Source organism: Anarrhichthys ocellatus, unplaced genomic scaffold, assembly GCF_004355925.1.
Source record: "Anarrhichthys ocellatus isolate YVR2014 unplaced genomic scaffold, GSC_Weel_1.0 scaffold15, whole genome shotgun sequence".
Classification (NCBI taxonomy): Eukaryota; Metazoa; Chordata; class Actinopteri; order Perciformes; family Anarhichadidae; genus Anarrhichthys; species Anarrhichthys ocellatus.
The window spans coordinates 718,626-742,137 of record NW_022280045.1 but is presented as its reverse complement, the minus strand read 5'-3'; the positions used below and the strand labels follow the sequence as shown (position 1 = coordinate 742,137).

Below are 23,512 nucleotides of genomic sequence, written 5' to 3'. Positions count from 1 at the left end.
AGTATTCCGAACACCCCGTAAGGAGGTGCGTTGGGGTTAATCTCCTGTCCAACAGGGGTGGGCTGTGCATACCGCGGAGGAGACGGCGACAACAGGCCCCTGTGCTTCAGACTGGCCCCCTCTCCATTCTCCACGGCCTGCCGCTGAATACTAAACAACAGCGGTGAGATGCGCAGTCACGGACGGAGAAGGGAAGGCCATGCGGCGCTCAACCCCTGCTCCGCCTGCCATTCTCGAGTACGAGCCCACCCACAGCGCTGTGAGTGCCCCTCCCTAAGCCGGGGTCAGCACCCAAAGGTGTGCGGGAATGAAAGTGGATAGCCTGAATTGCTTTAGAGCTCTTATGTTGCATTCATGTGCACGTCGGATATACCTATTCTGCAATGGGGCATCTGACTTCCACCCGATTGCTTTAGGGGTGCTTTCAGGAAACACGTCTTACGAGTAATGAAGAGCAGAGTAGAACTATATATATACTATTTAAGTGACCCTCCACTAACTCCTGTCGCCAAACGCAGGCTGGCCAATCAGAGTGGAGCATTAGCTGGCTACGAGCAGAGTCTGACAAATATCCGTCTTTGCTTCGTAGACCCTCATGCAATCGTTTCAGATTGTCTTCAGGCTGTTTTTGAGGATTCTGAGCTAGTCATGGTTAAACGTTGTGTAATGGGGATACTCGTTACGGAGGTTGGAAGGAGATATACGTTTGTAAAATGTTATGTTTCTTCGTAAAAACTTGTGGAGCTAACATCAGCAGAGAACGTTAGCACATCCCTGACTAGCATTAGCACTTCTATGCCACGCTAGTTACTGAAGGTATACTGAATGTATGCACATGCTGCTTCTGGGAGTGCAGTTAGTGACCGTGTGGGATCCGTGGTGATGTAGATACACGGTGCGTGGATAGTAGCAGGGGGCGGGGCTTAGCAAAGGGTCAATTGCATGTTTTCATCCATGTTGGATTACGTTGCTTGATTGAAACTTCCCAGACTTGGCTTGGCGAGGATTCAAGTGGTACTTCCCAGAATAAAAGTATAAGTGATAATCCAGAGGCAGGTGTGGTTAACGGTATAATAAAGCTCTACAAAGTAACGATATCCACATTTAAGGAACTGTCTCTGGTTTTGTATCAGTAAAACTTTATTGGTCAGCTGTGAATAAAGTAAAGTCAGTTTTATTTATGGAGCCCAAACATACGACGCCCTCTATGAGCAGGAAAGAAAAGGAAAAGGAAGAAGCCATGCACCAACAAGCACATTTAATGCACACAACGAGAACATTTGTGAAACCGGCCACAATGTTGAAAACAGTCGTGTCCAAACCAGGCACTGCCGACCGATGGGCAAACTTTCAAATGTTTCAGCTCAACAGTACAATAGAATATGTTTCTCAAAACCTTTGAGGCGAGAAATTTGCAGTAAAGTAACAGAGTCTGGGCTCATATTTGATCAGCAACGGCTAATTTGACAGTTTGATCAGAGTGAACGTGCTTCACGAGCTGCTTTAGAGAGTCCACGGCTCCGATTGGCTCTTTTCCTTTCGGGAGGAATCTTGCAAATGCCATTAGGAGCACTACGGGTAGGTGGAGGAACTGTCTCTTGCACAACTGTCAGGATGTTTGAGCAAATATGTCCTCAAAAATTTATTTTTAATAAAGTTACCAGCTGCAGCTTTAAATCTACTATCTAGACATTATATGAAGGACATAGAAAGGTCTTCTTTTCTTTGAAAACCGTCTTAGTCGGGCAGCTGGTGATGTGTTCAGATGAGTCAGTGGATGCAGACGCTATAAGGGAATGCCCACTTGATGGAATCATGAATCTGTCTTCCCACAATTTGACGCTATCTGTCTTTTCTGTTTTTTTTTGTCTGCCTGCATGTCGGCCTCTCTAATTGGAACAATCACAGTACAGTGCCTCTTGGCTCCGCTGCCTGTTGGACCACGGGAGACTGGTACTTCTGTGTGTAAAGATATGAGACAGAGGCCCTACAGTACAGCTGATTTCCCCTTAGTGCAGCAGAGAGGATCAGAGGCGTGGGAGTAACAGCTCTGATACACGGACAGCAAAGAACCTACCATTGAAAAAGAGTCACGATGTTGTCAAATCTAACAATGCACACATCTTATTACGTATTCATCTTTGAAAATCTTCCTTTCTCTTCTTGCATGTGATACATACTTGATGTCAGCCTGAAGGAAAAGGTCATTTTCCAAACACAGACATGCTATTACACAAGAAGAAATTGAGGTTGGGCTCACCTTCGGGGTTCCTGGAGTGGCTGCTCCATCCTTGGGTGAAAGGTTCTTACTGCAATACAGAAAGAAGACAAAAGTACAATTCAGTGGGTTTGTTGTGTTATGTAGGGCATTGTTTACGCTGGTCTTGCAATATTTCATTATTTTTTTTGGAAGGCGTATTCGGCAGCCCCAGAAATAGTTGGAAATCACAAGATATCAGGATCTTTCACTAATGGGTTACTAGTCTACACCAATATACTAGATTTAATTTTCCACATGTCACTTTGATTTTCCCTCTCGTCCATCCGTCCATCTCCCGCCACTCTATTGTTTATGGTAATTGAAAACATTGCTGCAGATGTCAGGATCACTAAGAACATCAGCTGGGTATTCTCCGCCGAGGCAATCATTCTCCACATTTGTCACGTCACACGTGTCCTTGGTTGCGGTGGCAAAAGCAGGAAGGAACTGATTCTGCGGTAATTTGATTTGTCGGTGCAGTCGGCCTGCGGTCGCTTTGACATGAAAGAAAGACATGTTCCAGCAGTTGCCAGTAGAGGGACACATAGGTGCGTGTGTCCGCGTGACATTTTAGATTACAGGCGAAGAATAATGGAAAGGCAAAAATGTATCAACTGGCCACTATTCTTCCAATAAAACAGACACATTCAAGTCACAAGTTAATTTATTTGCGACCTCTTTTTCTGACACGTTAATCTGATTATTTTCATTTTCTCCCCCTCTTCATTCTCAATTGATCTGTTGTTCCTTCCTTTCCTTTATTTGTTGCCTTCTCCCCCTTGGCTTTCACCTTTTTCTCTCTCTCTCTCTGAAGATTAAGCATTCAATATTTTATTGCCATATCAAAATGATTGATTGGAATTTGTCTTAGTCTCTGTCTTTCTCCCCGTCCTTCTCTCCCTCCCTCAGCCTCTCTCTCTCTCTCTCTCTCTCTCTCCCCCAGAACGCAGAGATACATCTCTCCAAGCTACCCGAAGCGTCGCGGTGGCCTCGGCGGGTTGACAAAGCGAGACAGGGTTGTCATGTTTGCTTTGAGACCCTGTTAGCACTCCAGACCCTCTCGGACACGGAATTGAGCGTGACCTCTAATCTGACAGCATGCCTTGGTAGACAAGGGATTTCCTTTTTCAATGGCTGGATGGGTGGATGATAAGAATAAGAAGCCTTATTTATATGTCACTTATCTGGGAGAAGATTTTACAAAGTGGCGCACAGGAGCAAGGCCAGGAAAATATGAGACAGGGAGGAATGTAATGCATAGCTGCTCAGAGACAGGGAGGAATGGATGATGAGACAGAGGGATGGAAGCTCTGTGAAAGTGTGTTTTCCCTTTGACACATTTTGTGATGTGGAGTGTCATTCATGTTCTTACACAATATCACTTGGTCTTTCAGTTTCTTGGGCACAAAGTCTATGGATTTAAAGAGGAACTCCACTGATTTCACAAAGAAATGTCAGTGGAGTTCTACTAAACAGCTGTTTTCACACTGTAGTCAGGTGCCAATATGAACATTGAAATAAGTTTTTAACCATAGATCGTATAAGAAGTGGACGTGACGTCATCCATTGGTTTGTGGAGTACGATTTTGAAGCCTTGAGTTTGGCATTATGTCCGTCACCAGCTTTTGCAACCAGAAGTGACACGAGAGGGTGGAGCTAAGACATTTTTAAGGCGACGAAAATGTTACACTTGTATGAACAAAAAACACACAGTGAAAAGGTTAAAGTTAGAAAACAGCACCCAGATTGGACAATGCCGTGGTAGCGACCTGTAAACCAGAAGTTAGCCCCGCCCTAAAGCGTCCCCTGCTTTATGGTCTATTTGACTCTAAATGGATCATCATTTACTAAACGAACATCATGCTGTATTGAAGAAGACTTTGAACTAGAGTTGAGACCATAAACGTGTTTACTGATGTAATAAATCAAGTGAGAAGTAGAGTCATTTTCTCATAGACTTCAATACAATCAGACTTCTTTTTACAACCAGAGGAGTCGCCCCCTGATGGCCATTAGAGAGAATGCAAGTTTGAGGCACCTCTGCCTTGGCTTTACTTTGGAGATCGCGAGGTTACCGCCTGGTTTCAACCCACAAGTTAACTGGTTTCAGTTCGCTAATAGCCTCAAATCACATGTGATGTGATACATTTTCACACTTTTGAGTTCAAGATGAGTCATCACAAATATTTCAATGTCATAACTTATATATATATTTTCATATATTTGGCATCCATCCATCCATCCATTTTCCACCGCTTATCCGGGGTCGGGTCGCGGTGGCAGCAGCTCAAGCAGGCCGACCCAGACCTCCCTCTCACCGGCAACATGTTCCAGCTCATTCTGGGGGATCCCGAGGCGTTCCCAGGCCAGCTGGGAAATGTAATCTCTCCAGCGTGTTCTGGGTCTTCCCCGGGGTCTCTTCCCAGTTGGACGTGCCTGGAAAACCTCCAGTGGGAGGCGTCCAGGAGGCATCCTAATTAGATGCCCGAACCACCTCAGCTGACTCCTTTCGACACGAAGGAGTAGCGGCTCTACTCCAAGCTCCCTCCTGATGACCGAGCTCCTTACCCTATCTCTAAGGCTGAGCCCGGCCACCCTACGGAGGAAACTCATTTCGGCCGCTTGTAGCCGCGACCTTGTCCTTTCGGTCATGACCCAGAGTTCGTGACCATAGGTGACGGCAGAAACGTAGACCGAGTGGTAAATTAAGAGCTTTGCCTTCCGGCTCAGCTCCCTCTTCACCAAGACGGTCCGGTGCAGCGCCTGCTTTACTGCTGCAGCTGCACCGATCCGTCTGTCGATCTCCCGCTCCATCTTACCCTCACTCGTGAACAAGACCCCAAGATACTTGAACTCCTTCGCTTGAGGTAGGCACTCCGTCCCCACCTGGAGGGAGCAATCCACCGGTTTCCGGCAGAGAACCATGGCCTCAGATTTGGAGGTGCTAACTCTCATCCCCGCCGCTTCACACTCGGCTGCAAACCGCCCCAGTGAATGCTGGAGGTCACGATCCGAGGAGGCTAACAGGACCACATCATCTGCAAATAGCAGAGAAGCGATCCCGAGACCCCCGAGACTGACGTTCTCCGCCCCCAGGCTGCGCCTAGATATCCTGTCCATGAAAATCACGAACAGGACCGGTGACAAAGGGCAGCCCTGGCGGAGGCCAACACCCACCGGGAACGTGTCTGACTTATTGTCGAGAATGCGGACACAGCTCCTACTGCAGTCGTACAGAGACCGGATCGCCCATTGTAACGGGTCCGGCACCCCATACTCCCGCAGCACCCCCCACAAGACCCCCCGAGGGACCCGGTCGAAAGCCTTCTCCAAGTCCACAAAGCACATGTAGACTGGTTGGGCAAACTCCCAGAACCCCTCCAGTAGTCTTGCGAGGATAAAGAGCTGGTCCACTGTTCCACGGCCGGGACGGAATCCGCACTGCTCCTCTTGAATCTGAGGTTCGACAAGCGGTCGGAGCCTCCTTTCCAGCACCCTGGCATAAGCCTTCCCTGGGAGGCTGAGTAGTGTGATACCCCGGTAATTCGAGCACACTCTCCGGTCCCCCTTTTTGAAGATGGGAACCACCACCCCGGTCTGCCATTCCATGGGCACTGATCCCGACCTCCATGCGACATTGAAGAGGCGTGTCAGCCAGGACAGCCCAACTATGTCCAGCGCCTTCAGCATCTCAGGGCGGATCTCATCCACCCCGGGCGCCTTGCCACCAAGGAGCTTTTTAACTACCTCAGCGACCTCTGCCAGGGATATGGGTGAGCCTCCCCCTAGGTCCTCAGGCGCTGCCTCCTCTGCAGAGGACATGTTGGTCGGGTTTAGGAGTTCCTCAAAGTGCTCTTTCCACCGCCCGACGATGCCCTCCGTCCGGGTTAGCAGTTCCCCCCCCCCCTGCTGAGAACAGCCTGGGGTAAGCCCTGCTTTCCCTTCCTGAGCCATCGGATGGTTTGCCAGAACCTCCTTGAGGCCAAACGAAAGTCCTTCTCCATGGCCTCCCCATGGCCTCCCCGAACTCCTCCCATGCCCGAGTTTTAGCATTCGCGACCACCGCAGCTGCAGCCCTTCTGGCCTGCCGGTACCTGTCAGCTGCTTCAGGAGACCCCTGGGCCAACCAGGCCTTGAAGGTCTCCTTCTTCAGCTTGACGGCTTCCCTCACCTCCGGTGTCCACCACCGGGTTCTCGGGTTGCCGCCACGACAGGCACCGATGACCTTCCGGCCACAGCTCCTAGCGGCCGCGTCAACAATAGAGGCTTTGAACATGGTCCACTCGGATTCCGTGTCCCCAACCTCCCTTGGGATGTGTGAGAAGTTCTTCCGGAGGTGGGAGTTAAAGACCTCCCGGACAGGGTCCTCCGCCAGACGTTCCCAGTTCACCCTCACTACACGTTTGGGTTTGCCGGGTCTTTCCAACCGGTTCCCCTGCCATCTGATCCAACTCACCACCAGGTGGTGATCAGTTGACAGCTCTGCTCCTCTCTTCACCCGAGTGTCCAAGACATACGGCCGCAAATCAAATGATACGATTACAAAGTCGATCATTGATCTCCGGCCTAAGGTGTTCTGGTACCAGGTACACTTATGAGCCACCTTATGTTCGAACATAGTGTTCGTTATGGCCAAACCGTGGCAAGCACAGAAGTCCAATAACGAAACACCATTCGGGTTCAGATCGGGCAAGCCGTTCCTCCCAATCACCCCCCGCCAGGTTTCTCCATCATCGCCCACGTGAGCGTTGAAGTCCCCCAGGAGAACTGTGGAGTCGGTAGGCGGCGCCCTTTCCAGGACCCCTCCCACCGACTCCAAGAAGGCCGGATACTCTGAACTGCTGTTTGGTGCATAAGCACAAACCACAGTCAGAGCCTTGCTCCCCGCAACCCGTAGGCGCATGGAGGCGACCCTCTCGCTCTCCGGGGAGAACTCCAACACAGCGGCGCTCAGCCGGGGGCTCGTGAGTATCCCCACTCCCGCCCGGCACCTCTCACCCTGGGCAACTCCGGAAAAGGACAAAGTCCAACCCCTCTCCAGGATCTTGGTTCCAGAGCCAACGCTGTGTGTGGAGGTGAGTCCAACTATATCTAGCTGGTATCGCTCCACCTCCTGCACCAGCTCCGGCTCTTTCCCCGCTAGCGAGGTGACGTTCCACGTCCCTAGAGCTAGTCTATGCCGCCGGTGATCAGCATGCCCCGGCCTCCCGCCCGACCCGCCGCCCGGTCTGCATAGCACCCGACCCCGATGCTTGTCCCTGCGGGTGGTGGGTCCACAGGGTGGCTGCTCCATGGTGTTTATTCGGGCTGAGCCCGACCGGGCCCCATGGGCAAAGGCCCGGCCACCAGACGCTCGCCTACGAGCTCCCCTCCTGGGTCTGGCTCCGGGAGGGTGCCCCGGTTTCCCTGGTCCGGGCGAGGTGGCTGTAGTCTGTGGGCTAACTATCATAGGGGTTGTTTTGAACCGCTCTTAGTCTGGGCTCTCCCCTGAAACCTGTTTGCCTTGGGAGACCCTACCAGGGGCTAATGCCCCGGACAACATAGCTCCCAGGATCACTGAGCCACTCAAACTCCTCCACCACGATAAGGTGGCGATTCACGGAGGTATATTTGGCATATACCAAAAGGTAAATGTACAATTAACACAGGATTTGAACTTTAGGAAAACAAATGTTTGGTTTATCATTTCATCTCTGTGTCTGACAATACATCAGAAACATATCAAATGAATGAGATTATGATCAGTTATTAGTTGTCATTTTACTTGTCATTAGCCCTCCATCTGATGTGATTGATTCCTTTTTGATCTGAGGTGAGTAGCTAGCGCTTGTGAGAGCGTGCATGTGTAGCAGTGTACATACAGGAGTCTGTGTAAGTATGAATGTATTAAATGTCTTTGGGGAACATGTCTGTGAAAACGTGTTATTACTGCTTTTGTGCTGTGTGTGTGTGTACCCGTGGATCTGTGTTTGCGTCTGTATATTGTCTTGCCACTGTGTGCATGTGTGTGTGTGTAAGCTGAACAGCGGGCCTCACCTCCACCAACAAAGAGAATAAACACGGGTGACACAGTCAAGCTGCTGTGTAATGCAGGGGAACCTGCCAACACCCCACACCTGTCTTCCCCCCTTTTCTATCTCTGTCTCTGTCGTCTCTCTCTCTCCTTCTCCCTCCATCTCTCTTTTATTCATTACCTGGAACCTCTGCAGAGGCATCAACAATAACAGCCACCTCCACCTGCTTGTTGACAGTGTCAAACAGCGACAAGAGCAGGAGGGAGGGGGGAGCGAAAGGGAAGAGAGAGCGGGAGAGAGGACAGCAGTTGCACGCCTGCCATGATGGGAGAAAATTGCCACGGTGACAGAGGGGGTGATAGAGAGATGAAAGGGAGTGAGAAAGAGGGTGGGGGAGAGAGGTAGAAGGAGATGAAATGTGAGGCGAGAGAGGGAGAGCGGGCGACGTAAAGAGAGAGATCGAGCCAGGGAAAGATGAAGGGAGACAGGAAAACGAGAGAGAGAAAGAGAGGGATTGATGGGAGAGTTGGTGTGTCGCCCGCCTCTTCTCGCAGCTTCAACACGTCTGTTTGCCCGGTTCTATGAATTTTTGATGGAGGGGGGGGGGTTACGGGCTGGAAATCCCAGCTGCCTGCCATGTCAAAGCATGGAGGGGAAAGAGTGTGGAAATGAGCGGCACAGCAAAGCGAAACAAACACACAGAAGACAGACGGGAGGAAAAAAGGAAGGGAGACGAGACGGGAGACAAAGCAATTTAAGAGGTGTTGCGGTAATGAGGCTCGCGTGTGAACAGGGGGGAGGACAGGTGAGGGCATGTGGGTGCTTACAAACGAGGATTACGACACATTGTTCCACCGCGTCACGCAGTGCCCTCTCTGAACTCGGTACAACCTGAAGGAGGGGCAAGAACCCGTGAGATCCCGAACAAGAATACAGCTAGCTATAAGGGGTAACTATGTTTTCATTAGTGTATAATCACCTGAAACTACGAACCGTTGTCTTTTCGTTAGCTTAGAATGAGCCTTTTATATCTACATATGGAGCAGGACGTGAGCCGCAAAGTGCAAAACCGCGGCTCACGTTACCACTGTAGCAAAAAGGGAGCAGTGAGCACAGGGACGTTCAGTCGGTTGCAATCTGCAACCACACCACTAGATGTCACCGAATCCTACACACTGTCCCTTTAAATGTAGTCAACATGTCCTGCTATGTGCTAAACACCCTTCTTTCCAAGTTTAAAGGTGCAGAGATGGGATGTTTGGTTTCGTCTTGTATGCACATCCGACCAATCAATGTAGGAAGCAAACACATGACTTAATCTTGACATCTTAACTTCCAGCTTTGGAGAATAATAAAAAAAATAAAAAATGTCCGGATGCAGAGTTGCAGAGCTCCTATGAGGTGAGTTTATATTAATATGCACTACTTTGCATTACTGAGGAATCAGTATAAAATTAATTTGAGATTTTTTCCCCTCAAAAAATGTAATGAGGGATATTTCCCGTTAATTACTGCTCATCGTCTAATGTTGTGATCCGAAGCAGTTACGTCAAAAGCTGATAAATGAGACAGCCAGTCAGACACCTGAAATTGAGCAAACAATCTTTTTTAGATAATTACAACCCCAAGAGAAATACATTTAAAGAACAATCAAGGAAAAGTAACCCTAAAGGAAGTTCTGAGACTACTGGACTTAACCTGGACCAGTGGGCTAATTCTGTTTTGTAAAAATACGCCCACCTTCGCCAAACCTGGGTTAACTCTGCATCCTACACAAGTAGAGACAGACTGAGTTTGACTGACAGCTAGCAGGGGGCTCTGCCCCTCCCACCTAAGGGAGAGAGAGAGAGAGAAAGAGAGAGAGAGAGAGAGAGAGAGAGATGAATAAGTCCTTTTTCAGTGGGAGTTGGGTGGAATGGATGAAAAGAGGAATGGAGGGATGGTGCTTGCCCCGAGATGCTGATTGCTTTTTGCCTTTTTGTGTTGTCTGCCGAAAGAGGTTGGGGGGGGGGGTCTCGTGGAGGCAAATTGATTATGGAGGAGGAGGAGGAGGAGGAAGAGGAGCAGGGGTACGTACAGGAGGGGTGATGGGGTATGTAGATTACTTTGCCCCCAAGAGTCACCTGACGTTTACAGGGCATGATAGATCACCATTTGCTCAACTGTGTGTATGTGTATGTGTGTGTGTGATTTCCATGTCCGTGCACGAGGAGCCGTGGCCCATGAACAGTCCACGGAGCTCACAGTCACCAGTAGCTCACATTGTAGCTCACCAGTAGCTCACCAGTAGCTCACATTGCCACCCTGTCCTCTGGACAGGGTGGCAATCGTAATCAAACGCACGGCGAGGGCGGAGGAGAGAAATACAGCAAAACAAATAGAAACAGCACAGAAGAGCAGATGTTGGCAGAAGAGAGGCCAACCGGCGGATGTATATGGGAGGCGCGAGTGTTGTCACACACGTGCACGCGCCTTTCGTTTCCATACCCACGGCTCTTTCATTCAGCGAGCGCCGGCCGTCATTAAAGGCAGATTTACTACAAATTGGACCAAATTCCCACTGTCACTTTCAATGATGGCTGCTACCATGCAGAGAGCCGGGGAGAGGGAGAGCAAGCGTGCATGTGTGTGCGATATACAATGTGGTTTTGTGATATAACACACACACACACACACACACACACACACACACACACACACACACACACACACACTTTTATTCTACCTCTTGCTTAGAATAAAAGCCATTTGACACGCAAACAAAGTCACATTTTGTGTTTGCATGTGTTCGCAAAAAGAACATCTCCATCAAAATATCTTATTTGATATTTTGCATCCTCATTCCCTCCCTCCTCTCCTCTTTTTTCTTGTTTTTCCCGCGGTGTGTGTGTGTGGGTGTGTGTGTATGTATGTGTGTGTGCACGTGTCGGACGGGTTAATGGTGAGTAGCTAAATCAGCCAGCCGTGACGTTAGCCACCATCCCATCATCTCAACCAGGGATGACGCTATTTCCCTAAATAACCGCCTGTGTGTGTGTGTGTGTGTGTATCTCACAGTATCTCAGACCCACAGAGGGAAGGACAGACTACTAACCTTTATTAATTATTGAAACACACACACACACACACACACACACACACACACACACACACACACACACACACACACACACACACACACACACCTCACCATATCAGACGGTGGATGGATGGATGACCCTCACTCAGCAAAATGAGATCTGCAAATAAGATCTGTGGTGAACGGACGTTTAATCTTCAGAAATGGAAGTAAAAAGCTAACGTTAGGCTACAAACCAACTACACCACATCCGCTTGTTAGCGACTGCCTTTTTTGAGACACGTAAAAGCTTTAAAATGCGCGAGGGTAGTATTTAATGACATATTTAATATCATAGATCAAATCCTTTCAATCTCTTAAGCTTGTGCTAGCCACAGACATTTCAGGCTTCTAATCAAAAACACATTGACTTCGAGACGAGGGAACTGGAAGTGCGAAAATACAAACTAATTTCCGGGTTCAAAGAGTCCTTCCTTCAGCACTCTATTCCATCTACTTCTCCGTCTTTATTCCCTATGTTTCCGTGGGTGTACCCCAGGTCGCTGCTTCTGGTCTGATGTTAGCTTGCAGCTTCTATAAACCCTTCGAAATGAGGTGATGAAGAAATGACAGGATCGGGCTAGAAGAGGACGGAGTGAAAAAGAGAGTCAGGGAAGAAAAGGTGGAAAAGGTGTGAAGAGGGAGAAAGAAGAAGGACGGAGACGGATGGGGGAACAAGAGGGCAGGTGAGGAGAACGGGAGCGAGAGGAACGAGGACAGGGACAGATGGGAGGAGGGGTAAGGGAGGTGTAAACGGGGGTAAATGAAGTGTGATTTTATATGTGGGGTGACGCTATCTGTCGCCCCGTTCCTCCAGGTTAATGGGGACTATTATAAAGCTGGGCCGCTAAGGTGGACACCGGGTCACGCACAAACACACACACAGGACACACACGTTCTGTATGTACACAAACACACACACACACACACACACACACACGTAGCCAGACGTGTGGTCAAGGTGAAATATGGATCCTAATGGTTGTGTCCCATCGTTAAAAGGGCTTGGAGTTGATTTATTCGCCGTAAAACCAGCTCGTGCAACTGTCATGAGGAGAAGCGCGAGGGGGGCATCGAACTTGAGGTCACAGGTTCGAATCCTAATCCCCGCAGGAAACACTTAGCGTTACGTCGACGGCATGCCGATGCCTTTCATGCAGATTTATGGCACCGAAATCTCGGCTCGGGAAGAACGTCGGTCAGTGAGTCTGACACGAAAGCTGAGTTAAAGCTCAGCCTCCAACCCTCGGCCTGAAAAACACACATCTTTACGAGCCAGTGAAGTATTCGTCTTCAGGATTGACATCAGTTTGAATAATCTGCGTACACGATGACGGTAAGCAGAGATGTGTTTCGCTTAGCTTAGCAGAAAGACTGGAAACGCGGGGAAAGAGAGCTGTGAATGTGCAAAGCAAACAAAGGACTTTCACGAAGGAGACCGCTGTTCCTGTGAAACCAATGCCAGATGTTGACTTTATGATTGTCACGTAAGGGTGGTTGTTTTTTGTTTACAGGTAGTTATGTTGTTACGGTTGTTACGTCACCATTCTAAGAAGAAACAACGTGTTTTATTAGGCTTAACCAAGTAGTTTTGCTGGTAATGACCATTCAGAGTGGCCTGCAGGTTGAAGCTGTCCCTGAGCATGGTGTGATACGGGACCGGATGCTGTGGTATTCTGAGACCGGATACTGCAGTATCCTGAGACCAGGTGCTGCAGTACTGAGACCAGATTTCGGGGTACTGAGACTGGACACTGTACCGTAAATGACTGTGTGTGAAACAACATACACATGTGTTTCAGGCCTACCTGAAGCATACGGCGGCTAGCCTCTCTATCTCCGTCTCCATGTGTTCCTGTAGCTCTCCGGGCCTCAGCAGCACCTGGCAGATGGGACAGATTGGGGCCTGGCTGTCATAGAGGGACATCTTCTTTTTACCTGGAGAGAAAGGACAAAGGGAGGAACATCAGTATGTAGACAGGACAGATTTCACCTTGTATCAAGCACACAAATACATACCGTTGTGTCTGTTTAACTTGTATCACATAGACAAATCAAATGTTTTCAACTTTGTATCCGTCGTGCAGTACCCGGCAGCCCTTGAATTCACCAAGGACACTCGAGGAAGGATTGTGTAATCGTGCTACCGCACACATGAAGTGCACATGCATTCTAATTCTGCTTTTACACACAGTCGAAAAAGGGGGAATAGAGTGCTGCACAGTCTCCAGCGTGTCCTCTCAGGTCGAAGCAGATTTAAAGAAGTGTCCGCCGTGGATGAGATAATGCTGTATAGAGTCTGCCAACACTACCTCACTTCATTGTCCTTGATCGGCGGGGCACAGGGCGGGGGCCCACCTGTGTGTGCGTGTCATTGTGTGTATCGGGAAAGTGCGCACTTAGCATTTTACATTTTTTTTTTTTTTTTTTGCATGTTGTTGTCTTGGTGCCTTTGTGTTCGTGTGTGCGTAGTATACACCCAACTTTCTCAAGTTTGCCTTTGAGTCCGTCTGAGCCGGCTAAAAATAACATCTATTGAAAGTGTCTCAGTGCTTAATGTCGGAGGACACTTCCTGATTTCCTGTATTTAGCCAATCAAACGGGCTTTTTTTAGTTCGGGGAACAAAAGGCTCCGCCTCAGCCAGGATATCCCGTTTAGACTGCTTGTCACCAAGGCAACGGGAGGACCAGGTAAGGGGGGGACTCCCTGTCCGCACACACACGCACACGCACACACACACACACACACGCAGCCCTCTGGGGACACGTATTCCTCGCTCACATATTGGTGTGTCAGAACAGTTTCCTGCAAGAGAACTCATCAACTAGTGGGCCCCCCCCCCCCCCCCCTCTCCGCCCCCTCTTTCTCAGAGCGTGCGTGTGCATACCGGCCTCCCATTCTCCTGCACCGCTACTTAACAGAGCCACAGCACTGGACACGTTAAGTGACTTTGAAAAATAGGTAATCGATTACTCTCCATCTCTCCCTCTGCCTCTTACTCTTTTTCTCCCCACACCTATCCCTCCCTGCGTGCTCTCTCTCTCTCTCTCTCTCTCTCTCTCTCTCTCTCTCTCTCTCTCTCTCTCTCTCTCTCTCTCCCCGGCCTCATCCATTTCTAATTTTCTGCTCCCTACCATCCATTTATTTGTTTCATTTCTTTCTCCTCCTCTCTCCTATCCCTCATCTCCTCTCTGATTATTTCATTCAATTTTCACTTTCTTTTTCTGTTGCCCCATCACTTTCTCTTTCCCCTCATGTTGCTCGCCTCCTTTCTTTCCCTCTCCTCTCCTCTGCCCCCCCCAACCCCCACTTTCCCCACCCTTCTCCCCTTTATTGCTTTGACAAGATAATTTGAGTCATGCTGAAGCCGTCGCCATCCGCCACAGCAAACAAAGAGAGATCCAATCCCTGTCTGCAGCTGATGGGGCTCTTTCTATTCCGCGGACAAAACACACACCTGGAGTACATGGACGCACTCACACACACACACACACACACACGCACACAAACGTATGCCCGTCCTTGATTATTTTTTCGGCTTTTGTAATGTAAAAAACATAAAAGTAAATACTTATTTTGCACAGCATGAGTTTACCTTTTCTTTTTCTTTTTTCGCATTTCAATGTAAGGTGATTTTCCTTTGAATTGTGCAATGTTCTGACTTTTATTTGTATTATTAACAAAACAATGATGAAAAAGGAAGCGTAGATGCATGGGGCTTGACAACAGAATGTCAACAATCAACTACACGGAAAGACTAGAAAGTGGAGGAGTTGGAGCTGGATTGGAATTCGGCTGTCCTTCACCGAGCCGTTCACCGTGCACGCAGAGTTCAAACACTCACATGGTACTTGATGTGATGGAACAGGTAGTCATGTGTTAGAATAGGACGCACCTTTACTGTCCGAATCATTTGTACATGAGTAAACATTAAATTAATGACGTGGCTCAGATCTTTAAATTTAAAATGCAGATCACGAGTCGACTTATTCATATTTCCGGTTGTCTCCCAGAGCCTCAAACTGATTAAAAACGGTTCAACAAGCAGCCATCAATTCAGATTTCTTGGTTATCATGTCAGCGTATGTGCAACGTATTAGAACATGTTGTCAAATCAAAGGACTTGACTTTCTTTCCTGTTCTCTCGCCCTTTACGTGTCACTCTTACCCCTCGCATTTCTCTCCCCCCCCCTACTTTCCCCTTCTCTCCCTGAGGGAAGTGAGTGACGGGGAGAGGCGAACGGACAGATAAATCCAGAGGAGGGGACGAAGAAGGAGGGGAGTGGAGAAAGGGGAGGGGGAGGAGGGTGTTGATGTGATGTGATGTCGCACACCATGGCTTGTCAGCGCCTTAAAGATGATTAATGTCGGGGCAACACACACACACACACACACCTAGGAGCCTCCCACATGTCCTGCACCCTGCGGCGCAACATGGGTGCGTTTAATCTCGGGGAGCAGAGGGAAGGTATCGGAGTCAGAGGAGGGGAGAGGAGGGGTGAGGTGGGAGGAGGGAGAGGAAGAGGGCTGGACAATAACAAGGAAATAGGCCTGACATGACTTTTTAGTGTCGCGATTCTTCAGTAAGAATGCCCGGGCCGGCGGAGCGAGCGAGGGATGGATGGAGGAGAGCGGAGAGGAGGTGCGCCTCTCTCTCTGACAGCCATGATGGAGTGCAGGCTTGATCCGCCCCCTAATGTGCCAAGATGGATCGTCTCATCTTCCGCTTCTCCCTGGCTTTCTTCCCCTTTCTATCTCCCTCTCAATCCCTGTCTGTCTGTCTTCCTACCTCACTCCATTCCTCGCTCACTTTATCTTCTCTTTCTTCTTCTGTCCTCATTCCACCCGATCTATCCCATCTCCCCTTCTTCTTACGTCCTTTTAATCTCTGCCACTTGATCCACTTCATGGCTGGTTTTTGTTCGTGTCACAAAACAATACGTCACCCGACTAGCAGAAAGCATATCCAACTGACTTTTGGGATCTCCTGTCTTGATTTATTTACTCGCTGCTGTAGCGCTGACGTGGACACTTAGGCCGGTCCCCAATTCTCTGCAACGAGTCCCTTGCATATCCTCTGCTGTCAACACCAATGTGTTTTATGTCACAGACATCCATTGTATTGAAATTCTGGAAGCAGAAGTAATGAGTCGTTTTCTGTAGCGGACATCTGACACAATAAATTTATGCAAGTATAGTTTTTGAGCTGGTGAAGAATTAGGGGTTAAATGTGCTGTGTGTAAATAAATCAGCTTGACTGGATTTCATAATCAAAAAACGCTTATAAACCCCTAATAACCATTCAAAAAGTAAAACAAGACTATTATAACCCACATTTAACATGATAGAAGTTTTTTAATAAATTAAATAAGGAGTCACACACACACACACACACACACACACACAGGTAATTATAGACACCAGATGGTGAGGCGGAGAGAGCTACATCATACGGAAGAGTGGAGAGCAAAGAGGACCCGTCCCTCCTTGTTTCACTTCTGCCCTTGCTTTCATCCTGGTATTCTTCCTTTCCTTCCTTTACAACCTTACTATCTGGTTTGGTACCTTCCTTTCTTCTTTCCTCCTTTTCATTTCTTCCTTGTTTTCTTCATCTTCTATATATTTCCCCTTTTTTCTCCTCATGCATGTTTTTCTGATCTTCTTTCCTTCTTTCCTCACATTGTTTCACTTTTGCTGTTGCTTTCATTCTTCCTTTACTTCCAGCTTTCCTTTCCTAACAACCTTACTTTCTCCACGGTTTGGTCATTGTGCCCTTTGTTTCTTCTTTTTCTTTTCTCACTTCCTTGTTTTATTCTTCTTCTAGATATAGTCCCTTTTTCTTCTTAAACACATTTTCCCTCCCACCGTCCTTCTTAGTGCACCAATAATATTAAAAAAGAAAAATCTAGTTCAGGTGTCATGTGTTAAATGTCAGTCATCATGACGCAAGTTGACTCCCTTTGAACACTTGAAACATTTTTTTAAACTTTATCTCCTCTGCTGTTCACACACACACACACACACACACACACACACACACACGCACACACACACACACACTGCTCTCTCTCTCTGTCTCTCTGTCTGTCTCTCTCCCCTCTCCTGCATTGCTTTGGTCCAGATAAAGTGGGAATCAATAGATGCTAGATAGCGCAGGCTCCCAGTCACAGACTACAATGGGCTGAGGTAAAAGGCCACCTCCAGAGAGGACAGGGATTGTCAGCTCGATACCGGGCTCTCAATGGGGCCAGAGATAAAAAACCATTTGGGGTGTCCTCATGGCTCAATGGGCTAAGAGGCAAACCATGTACTCACAACACTGTGGGTCCAAAATCCCATTTAATGACCTGTACTGCGTGTCATCCCTTCGCTTTTATCTCACCTCTCGGGACTGTACCTGAAACCAAACAACTAGAAAACACTTTTGTATGCCGTCTATCGATGAAATGAATATTGTGCTGCAGCAATCAGCAATTAAAGGAACATTTTGCTTTAAATCCAAAAGACGCACGTCGCATTTAGAAAGAAAAACACAGAAATGTGTTTTCTCTCTATCCGTTCCCCATCTTTTAAGTCCATTGCAACTGATCGAATTCACTTGTAAATGATACACACAATCAGCTAATGAGCACTGGGCATGTAAACTGGATTTAAGCGCAACAATAAGAGTCAGAAAAGAGGAGGGCCAGATTTATGAGTTGATGGGGCGAACACACACTCACACACACTCACACACACTCACACACACTCACACACATTTCCCAAATGGAATTACAAAGTGTCTGCATGTAGAGGCTGTTTTTCTGTCCTTGAACAGTTTCTTCTCCTTGTTTGTGCCAAAACACACACACACACACACACACACACACACACACACACACACACACACTTCCAATCCCCCTCCTTGTTGTTCCCCTAAATGAGTTTTCTGACATGCATCAAGTGTTTATGCCCGCTACCCCTCTTTTCTCCTCTTCCCCCCCCCCCCCCCCCCGCCTCGCCACTCGTCCGGCTGGTTAGCTATAACACCCGCCAACATCGGTAAACAAGGAAATCTCTCAGCCGCGGCCCGGCGTGTAACCGCATTACCGCGCCCGATAACCTCTTCAAATAATGTGCGATAAGGGGAATTTGATTTGATTCACGGAAAAGGGAAAGAGGGCCCCCCCCTCCCTGCAGTCTCTTCCTTTTTCCCTTTTCCTTTCCTTTATTTCTTTCTTTCCCTTCACCCTGCCATCGCGTCTCCTTCTTTTCACTTAGCCCGAGGGCTTCAGGCCTCCTCCTCTCTGTCTCATCCCCCCTTTATTCCCCCCCTCTCCAGAATGACACCGCCTCGCATCCACAATCAAATAAATCCCACCGAGGTGTCAGCCTTCATTTCCACTCTCCCCTCTCTCTCTCTCCTGCCCCCCCTAACCAATGCAAGGTGAGGTGAGAGGCCCCCGTAAAGCCATCATCTCCATAATGGCAAATATGAGCCCTAAAGCCCAAAACCAGAGGGCCGCATTAACACAAATGGGACTGGCAAAGGTGTGTGTGCGCGCTTCTCCCAGTGAGGTGATATGTTTTTTTCTTAAGTGAGCTGTGATTTAAGCAGGCTAGACACTAGGCTGATCACTAGCTCCGTGTGTGTACGTGTGTGTGTGTGTGTGTGTGTGTGTGTGTGTGTGTGTGTGTGCAAAATAGATGAGGCTGTGCGGCTCATTCAGATGACATTTGATGAAATGGAACGGGGGTCAACTTCAGTTTGCCACCCGGGCAGAGTATTCGCTTCTGTGTATGCGTTTTTCCTGTCTGTCTGATCGCGGACGTGTGTGTGTGTGTGTGTGTGCGTGTGTGTGTGTGTGTTTGCGCGTTCTCACTCCCTGACAATGATGCATGGCGCTTTTAAATAGCACTCCTCCACGCCCCGCTCAAAACTCATCACCGGGCTCTTTTCACCGTCCCTCCCCTCCCTCCTCTCCCTCCCCCGCGCTCCCTGGGGTTGTCACTTTTAGAAAAGCAAATGAAATGTCGGCAGTGGAGAGAGGAGGGATGAAGAGATGGCCGGATAGAGGGATTGAGAGGGGAAAGGTGTGTGTGTGTGTGTGTGTAGCAGCAGTGTGCTTATTGTCTGTTTAAGTCAAGGGACTATTTCTGTGCGTGAAGAACGTGAGAAAGAGTGAAATGTAAATCGGAAGATGCATATATTTTACATGGACGGGACATTTTGGCAACATGGGAACACTGTGGCATACTCCATGTAGAATATTCTTTCAATCTGTTACAGGGGGAAGGTTTGGACTCTGAAGACGTCATAGATGAATAGATAAATAAATAAATAAATAAATAGGAAAAAAAAAATGAACAAAATGTATGAGAAATTTGGAGGATTCGGGGAAAACAAAAGGGAAACACAAAGACATAAAGAAGTCATAAATCACCCTGGTTTTGAACCTATGCTGATAAATGCTCATCTGATGAATGTGTGTGTGTGTGTGTGCGTCTGTTTACAAGTGTGCGTCAGCATGTGTGATGTGGGTTTTACTCCTGGGACCCTGCTGTCCGTCTGAAAGACAGCGGCGTGATGCTGGTGAGGTAACCTCCAACTACTGCCCGCTGTTTATCCAATCAATCACCTTGTCAGTTTGTGTGCATGTGTGTGTGTGTGTGTGTGCGTGCGTGTGCGTGTGTGAATGAGAGAGAGAGAGAGAGACAGTGGCGAGGGAGAAAGAAGTAAATTAATGGAGCATTAACCAAGCACTGACCCACAGAGCAGAGGCACAACTAGCCGCTATACAGGCTGAATCTCAATCTAAGAGCCCGTATATCACGCGCACACACGTGAACGCACGCACACATGCTAAAAGCCAGAGTTTTTCCTACCAATCTTCTGCAGGAAATAAACCAAATTTATTCCATATAGATTAGAGTCACACGTTTCTAAAAGCTGCCAACATGTATCTGGAATAGAAATTAAATTGTGAGCATTTATTTATATAGAATCAAGAAATACCTACGTATATGGTCATTGTAGCTATTGTACCCAGTGATAGACGACAAAATGAAAGGGTGGATAAACTATATAAATGGGCTCCTGTTGTTGGTTTGAAAAAAAATCTAATTTATAAGGATTTCTTGTAGGATTACCCAATAATTCTTTATTGTGCTATATTTAAAAAATGAATATAGTCATGTTACCACAACCCACACTTTAAATATATACGGTAATGAATAATTAATCATCATAATTAATCATTCATATTTAATGATTTGGGATTGAGCACATTTGACATTAAAGGCAGACAAATTGAACTTTTAATTACTTTATGATTATACTGGTTCAGTGTGGAAAGCACTTCCAATTTTACATCGACGTTTATTGTTTTTCTGTTTTGTTGTTGTGTAATCTTTGCTATTAAAAATAGGAGACACGATTCCGCTGACCTACGCCCTCTCTCTTCTCCTCTCTCTGCTGACTGTCTCTGTTCCGTTTCTCCTCCCTCAGCTGTCCAGGAGGAGCAGGGATACCTGACGGAAGGGGGTGTGGGCGTGAGGCCTGTCGGCACTCATTTCCATCCCTAAAGGGAGCCTCGTCGCGACGGGAACGTGCCGAGTCAGTGGGCGTAAGGGGGGGCCCATCGTCAGCAAGTTCGAAATGGACGCCCTGACTCGGCCCTAATCAACACAAACACAAAGCTCCTCTTTGGTGCTGTGTTGGAATTGACACTGAGACTTCTACTGAACGTATTAACATGCTGTGAATGAGAATGTTAAAGCTTCTTTTTTCCTCTAAGAGTTTATTTTGTTGACCTTGTTATCTGACCAGATCGACTAGTGCAACTAGAGACAGACAGACACTTACGGAAAGAAGGCTGCCCTTCACAGCACCGCTCTATTAGTTATCTCTCTTTATCTCCCTCATTTAATCTCCTCATTTCCTTCAGTCTGTCCTCTTTTATCCTCCTCTCCTCCTGCTCTCCTCCGTCCTCTCTCTCCATCCCCTCGCTCCCTCTCATTATCCCCCTCCCTGCTGCTTTCATATGGTCTAGCGGGCTGAATTAATTACCAAAGCCAATTAACGCTAGATTGGCTGATGTTTTAACTAATTAGCTTTAATGAGGGTGCCATGGCTGCCTGCACTGTGTTAATTGAATCCTAACAGCGGAGGAGGAAGCCTGTGGAGGTGAAATGAGAGGGACGGATGGATGGTGGCATGTGCACACCTACATATACGCACACAAGCTGTTATTGATAATATTCAGAGCGCGTCGCTGGAACACCCAGCCTGTTGTCGCTTCTGGTTCGTCATTAACATTATTGGCCTTTCTTACCTGTGTTAAACACACGCACGCACTCAAAGGAAAAAGAAATAGGATGCTATAAAAAAGAAAAGAGGTACAATTATGTTATGTCACTGTGTAAAAGTTTGTCTTAGCTAACTGGGTTTTCTTAACAGAAACTCATAACCTCACCATGAATCTCCTGGTTGTGCCGAGCCGTACTCGTTATTGCAAAACGTGCCCGGCAAAGAGGAGCAGCAGATTAAAATCTTACATCAATGTCAGCGCTGTCCTCTCAGCGGCCAGATTACCCGCTGCGTATACCTGCACTTGTCTGTTTTTCGCCTGCCTTGCGATAGCAGGATCATCAGGGATGGGATTTAATATGTTTGCATATCTTAAAGGTCTTACATGGATAAAGACAAATTCCACATTATGTCATTTAGAAGGTGTGAATGAGCACCGTGTGTTCTGCGAGCTGCAAATCAGATTTTGGCGAACTGAATATTTTAAAATGTCCTTTAAATACTTTTGTTTTTATGTTTCCTGACCCTAAACCGCACCAAATCCTTTGGGTGATTTTGAAGAAAGGGAACAGCATCAAAGGGAACATAAACCATCACATAATTTAAGAAAAGTTCCAAGAACTGCTCCACAAAGCTAATAGGCTACGCAGTAGAGCTATTTGGTCAACATTGAGTTAAGGGCAGAAACAGACTTTTTTGACATCTGTTTAACCGTATGTGAAGAAAAAATAACACAAAACGGAGCTAAAAACAAAACTGCAGTGACTATTGTACTTTGTTACAGAAGAACAGTCAACTAGACAGCTAAAGAAAGAGAGCTAAGTCAAGTAGAAGCTAGCTACTGAGAAAGCTACTACTAGCCTTAGCTTACCTTAAGATACATTCACCCTAGCTATAATGGAAAACATTTTCATGGGCCGGCATTTTGGTTATTTAGTTATCCATTTCATATAAATGATGCAGTACTGTGCAGCGTAATCCAGTCATTATGGAGAAAACAAAAAGAGCTAAACTAGTCCTGGTAAAAACTAGTTGACACAAGAGCAGTAAAATCATTTATTTGTTGTTGCTACCTTCAAATCTTTAAAATAAATATTAATAGTAGATGGAAAGACCGACAAATTGTATCATAAACTGTAAACTTAAAACATTCTAAATTAAGCTCATTTTCTCAAACAAACTTGTTCTGAATGAAATATTTAGTTTTTCTCTCCCACTTAATCTGAATACTGTCCAAAGGCAGAGAAAGTTATTATGTTTGGTAAGAAACTATTTTGGGGGTAAAAACAAAAAGGCATACAATTACCATATTACAATTATTTAAAAACGTAATATGCGAGATTAGCCTAAAAACATTTTTTTATATGAAACCTATCAAAACCAAGCTCTTACTCCTATACAAAAAAAGAAACTAAAACCACAAAAACTATAAGATATCATTATATCCTAACGTTCTTATAATTAATATAAATGACTGTAAATCCACAATATAACTATTAAGGAATGTGGACCAGGTTGGATGAAGTTATGACATTATCCACATTACCATCCCTCTGTCGTCTCCCATCCCCGCTGATGTAGAGACATGAACGAGCGGCAGATTGTCTGAGGTGGCTATAAAAATCTGCATGGCCGTGTAAAAGGCTTAATGATTTGAAAGTTACAAGAGAAAAGAGCCCGCGGTTTGTCTCATCCATCAAGTCTAGCACCGGCGCCTTCGCCAAATGGCCCTGCCACCTAACCTGGTGCTGTAGCAAAGCAGTGCCAAACACACCCCGCTCCGTCTCTCTCTCTCTCTCTCTCTCTCTCTCTCTCTCTCTCTCTCTCTCTC

General features: G+C 47.1%; 1 protein-coding gene across 7 annotated transcripts in view; it reads right to left on the bottom strand.

The window, feature by feature from the left end:
* Nucleotides 1–23,512, bottom strand: part of rnf220a (ring finger protein 220a) — a 156,146-nt gene that overhangs the window by 29,701 nt on the left and 102,933 nt on the right. For all 7 annotated transcript variants that reach the window (XM_031854739.1, XM_031854743.1, XM_031854740.1 and 4 more), the window contains 2 exons: nucleotides 13,201–13,330; nucleotides 2,261–2,309 (listed from right to left, as the gene is read on the bottom strand). In XM_031854739.1, coding sequence (XP_031710599.1) covers nucleotides 2,261–2,309; nucleotides 13,201–13,330 — 179 coding nt within the window. The remainder of the gene's footprint in view (nucleotides 1–2,260; nucleotides 2,310–13,200; nucleotides 13,331–23,512) is intronic.